Genomic DNA, 4,884 nt, shown 5'->3' with positions numbered 1-4,884 from the left:
GGCCTCCCAAAGTGCTGGGATTACAGGCTTGAGCCACCGCGCCCGGCCTGCCTGCAGCTGTTCTTAACAGTGGCCTATGCAGGCTCTGGCTTTGGATTGCTGGGGTCTTAGTCCTGAACCCCGGCCTCAATAATTTCCAGATGTCCTCATAAGTTCCATCGTGAGGTTGTTAGAGGTTAAAATGACTTAATGGTGTGACACAAGCTAAATGCTACAAAAAATGTTAGTTCTTGCAATTTTTTTTTTTTTTCAGAGACAAGTTCTCACTCTGTCACCCAGGCTGGAGTGCAGTGGCGTAGTCATAACTCATTGCAGCTTCAAACTCCCGGGCTGAAGCGATCCTCTAACCTCAGCCTTCAGAGTAGCTGGGACTACAGGTGTGCACCACCATGCCTGGCTAATTTTTTTTATTTGTTGTAGAGACAGGGTTTTGCTATGTGGCCCAAGCTAGTCTCAAATTCCTGGGCTCAAGTGATCCTCCTGCCTCAGCCTCCCAAGTAACCTGGATTGCAGGCACATGCCACCACACCCGGCTAGTTCTTGCAATTATTATTATTAGGGATTGTTCATCCTTAGGCATCCTCTCTCCTCATGTGAACTTTGGCCTTTCTGTGACATTCGGCATCTTTCATGAATCTTCTGAAAAGCTTCAGGTTAATGTGAGCTGCTCTGATATCTTAACACCCAAGGTATCACTTGGGTCACTGCCAGCATCCAGCATCAACAATTCAGACAAAGAGCAAAACTGCTTAAAACCTGCATATTAACTACGTGGAAAGGAAGACAAACAGTCTAAGATAAAAAGAAACGCATGTAAGGACCAGGTGGCCCGTTTTTAGTAGCCAAGGAAAAGCAGGACAGGAGGGGTCCACCAGTGCCTAAGTAGAGGTGGAAAAAGATTTGCTTAAACAGGTAGCTGAATACAGCTCTTCTAGTTCTGACCGAAAGTACTCTCCCCACCCATCCCCTGAAGAAACCCAACCGTGAAACAACTAAAAGATGGAGATGCAGCTCTGATAATAAGCAGGGAGGCTAGTTTAAGAGAATGTGAATGACAGAGGAGGTAGCAAAGAAAATCACAAGGGGCTGATTCATAAGACACCTATACTCATGGTGGAAACAATGAAGCTGACAGCTACTATTTCAGGACTCTCGCGTGGACTGGACACTCGCCAACATCCTTAGGTGAGCAGCACCACAGCCCCTGAGATAAGAGAGTCTATTACTGCCCCCTGTTGACAAATGAAGAGATTGCAGATTTGAGGGTTATTAACTTGGCCAAGTCTCAAAATGAGGAGTAAAGTGTAGGTTAAAATCCTGGTCAGTCTGGCTCCAGGGCCCAACTCACAGGGAAGTTGGAGAGCACGAGGGTGAGTGATCAGAGCAGTAGGAGACCAGCCTGTCAAGAAAAGCATCAAGAGGAGAAGGCGCCATGCTGGGTGCCACGCCCTACCAGGAAGGACCCCAAGCATGGCCTCCACCAGTCACACCCTCCAATCCCCTCCTCTCCAGCTCCTGATCCCCCATATCCGCTACACCATGGAAATCAACACCCGGGCCCGGACCCAACTCATCTCAGATGGAGGAATTTTTGATAAGGTGAGGAGGGTACGGGGCATGGGACTGCCTCATCCATCTCTCCATGAGCTACCCCTTTCAGGATCCAAGACCAACTATGTGTGAATGTCCTCACTCTTAACCTATGAACCTGTCCCTTTTATACCCATGTCTTTTTTTTTTTTTTTTTTTTTTCCTGAGACACAGTCACTCTGTCGCCCAGGCTGGAGTGCAGCAGCGTCATCTCAGCTCACTGCCACCTCCGCCTCCTGGGTTCAAGCGATTCTCCTGCCTCAGCCTCAAGTAGCTGGGATTACAGGCGCCCACCACCACGCCCAGCTGATTTTTATATTTTTAGTAGAGATGGGGTTTCACTGTGTTGGCCAGACTGGTCTCGAACTCCTGACCTCATGATCCACCTGCCTGGGCCTCCCAACGTGCTGTATACCCATGTCTTAATATCTGAAAATCTCACATCTGCCCCGCTTTATGGAAGATGCGATGGTTCTCCAGCCCTGTTTCCCCTGCTAAGACTTGTGATCTCCTGTCCCAGGCAGTGAGCACAGGTGGAGGGGGCCATGTCCAGTTGCTTCGTCGGGCGACGGCTCAGCTGACCTACTGCTCCCTCTGTCCTCCTGACGACCTGGCTGACCGGGGCCTGCTGGGACTCCCAGGTGCTCTCTACGCCCGTGATGCTTTACGGCTCTGGGAGATCATTGCCAGGTAAGGATGAGCTGACGAATGGCGGAGGAGGAGGGCTCTGGCCTGAGGCCAGCATGGGGCAAAAGCAAGAAGGTCCAGACAGGAGAAGCAGAGAACTCAATCCTGGGGAGAGATGAGGAAGAGTGAAGACACAGGGGGTGGCTCTGAAAATGAGGAGACTGGGATGGGGCAGAGAGAGGAGGTGAGGGGAGCTGTTGGGGGAGACTGGGGGAAGTGTCTGGAAAAATCAGGATTTCTGAGGATGTGTGACAGCAACCATGTGAATTCCTAGAACTAAGGACCCAAATCTCCCATGAGATGCCAGTGTGTTTAGAGGGCTGAGGATGTCCCAAAGGCAAGGTCTCTTCCCAGATACTGTGGAAGCATTGGGCAGATGCCACAGAAAGAGGAATGGAGGTCAGAGGACGGGGCCTTCTGCTCTCAAGTGCCTTTTCCCCCTGGGCAGGTATGTGGAGGGGATCGTCCACCTCTTCTACCAAAGGGATGACGTAGTGAGGGGGGACCCTGAGCTGCAGGCCTGGTGTCGGGAGATCACGGAGGTGGGGCTGTGCCAGGCCCAGGACCGAGGTAAGATCCATTCCAGAGAGAGAAGAAGCTCCTGGGGGACTCTGCTAGGGCCCCTTCCCAGCCCTGCCCTTCTGGGGACAGGACCCCAGCCTCTCAACCTCCCTTCCTCCCTCCACACAGGAAAGCATACGTATCCCATTCCCACCTCCTCAAACTCAGGACAATTCTAGAGACCCAAGGACTGTCCTCCTCAGATTCCCTGGCCATCAACCCCTAGTCCCACCAACCCCCGTCACAGATGCCCCTGAACTGCCATATCCTGGGGCCCACCAGGCCAGAGCCACAGCTGAGAGGGCTCTGCACAGTCCCTGCTGGGCTCATATTCTCCCCTGATGGTTCCGTTTTCCTAACTGAGGGCGTAAATGGGAAGATTTTCCCTCCAAAGCCCGTAAGGACCCACCCTGGCTTTCCGTCCCTCTCTTCCTGCCTGCCACTGTCCAGCACGCCCAGAGGGTCCAGGAATACTGCACGCTTGCTACAGTGCAAGGTCAGCTCTTGATGCAAGCTCAATCCTATACATGCTTTGCCTCAAACCCAAACTCAGCACCCTGATCCTTGGGGCTCAGGTTTCTTTGGCTAATCCAACCCTCCCACCGGAACCACCCCTTGGCCAGAATCTAGCCACTACCATATGAGAACCTCTGAGGAAGAAAAAGCCTTTGCTGAGCTCTTGGGTTTAATCACACAGGCCCCAGCCTGGACTGCTGTCACTCATCCTTTGGCCCCTCCCCTTCACACTTCAGATCTAGGCCTTGAATACCATCCTCTGCCTCTGTGGGACGACTACAGACGTTTACTGGGGAGCCCTTATGGCCAATCCTGGGAATGTGGCAAACATCCTTACCCTGGAGGGAGCCTCTCCCTGGCGAAGCTGCACCACCCCACCCTTCCAGGAACAAACTGTCTCTAGATCTTCTTAGTACAGTCCCTTAGACTCCTAGCAGTTTGGGCTACTGCAACAAAACACTGGCCGGGCGCGGTGGCTCACACCTGTAATCCCAGCACTTTGGGAGGCTGAGGTCGGTGGATCACGAGGTCAGGAGTTCGAGACCAGCCTGGCCAACATAGTGAAATCCTGTCTCTACTAAAAATACAAAAATGAGCCAGGCGTGGTGGTGCGCACCTGTAATCCAGCTACTCAGGAGGCTGAGGCAGGAGAATTGCTTGAACTTGAGAGGTGGAGGTTGCAGTGAGCCGAGATCACTTCATTGCACTCCAGCCTGGGCAACAGAGTAAAACTCTGTCTTAAAAAACAAAAACAAAAACAAAAACAAAACCACACACCATAGACTGGGTGGCTTACAAACAACAGAAATGTATTCCTCACAGTTCCAGAGGCTGGAAGTTCAAGATCAGGTTCTGGCGAGAGCCCTCTTCCAGGCTGCCCACAGTCGATTTCTCCCTGTATCCTCACATAGCAGAAAGATAGCAAGCTAGCTAGCTATCTACTCTGTCCTCTGCTCATAAAGGTATTAAACCCACTCAGGAGGGCTGTATCCTCATGCCCTAATTATCTTGTGGGGCTCCACCTCCAAATACCATCACAATGGGATTAGATTTCAATATAAAAACTTTTCAGAGCCAAAGATACTCAGTTCATGACACACGTTAATTTAACCTCCACTAACTGCCCTCCCCCTTGTTCTCTTTCAGTTCTCATAGCTCACCTCTGTCTAGTTTCCCCAACAGGCATTTTAGAGGCTAAAATTAAAAATGCTGTGGGATTAGCAGTCAGGAATCTGAGTTCAAGGTCAGCCTCTGCCTTTTCCCGACTATGCAGTCCTGACCGTGTATTCTCTACGGGCTTTGATTTTCTTACCTATGAAATGAGAGTAATTGTATTTATTCCACTTAACTGATAAGATTATCGGGTCTCCCAGCACTTTGGAAGGCCGAGGTGAGCAGATCACCTGAGGTCAGGAGTTCGAGACCAGCCTGGCCAACACAGTGAAACCCCATCTCTACTAAAAATACAAAAATTAGCCGGGCATGGTGGTGGGCGCCTGTAATCCCAGCTACTTGGGAGGCTGAGGCAGG

At 51.2% G+C, this 4,884-nt stretch overlaps 1 protein-coding gene and 1 long non-coding RNA gene across 2 annotated transcripts in view; one reads left to right on the top strand and one right to left on the bottom strand.

The window, feature by feature from the left end:
- LOC105549915 overlaps positions 1-4,884 on the bottom strand; it is a 36,711-nt gene that overhangs the window by 18,807 nt on the left and 13,020 nt on the right. The window lies entirely within an intron of this gene.
- The window catches only part of ALOX12 (arachidonate 12-lipoxygenase), a 23,008-nt gene that overhangs the window by 6,694 nt on the left and 11,430 nt on the right, over positions 1-4,884 (top strand). Inside the window, exons 8-10 of the mRNA XM_011994638.1 lie at positions 1,513-1,599; positions 2,111-2,280; positions 2,726-2,847. Of these exons, the coding sequence (XP_011850028.1) occupies positions 1,513-1,599; positions 2,111-2,280; positions 2,726-2,847 (379 nt within the window). The remainder of the gene's footprint in view (positions 1-1,512; positions 1,600-2,110; positions 2,281-2,725; positions 2,848-4,884) is intronic.

This window comes from Mandrillus leucophaeus, unplaced genomic scaffold, assembly GCF_000951045.1.
Source record: "Mandrillus leucophaeus isolate KB7577 unplaced genomic scaffold, Mleu.le_1.0 Scaffold46, whole genome shotgun sequence".
Lineage (NCBI taxonomy): Eukaryota > Metazoa > Chordata > Mammalia > Primates > Cercopithecidae > Mandrillus > Mandrillus leucophaeus.
This window is presented reverse-complemented; position numbering and strand designations above follow the sequence as displayed.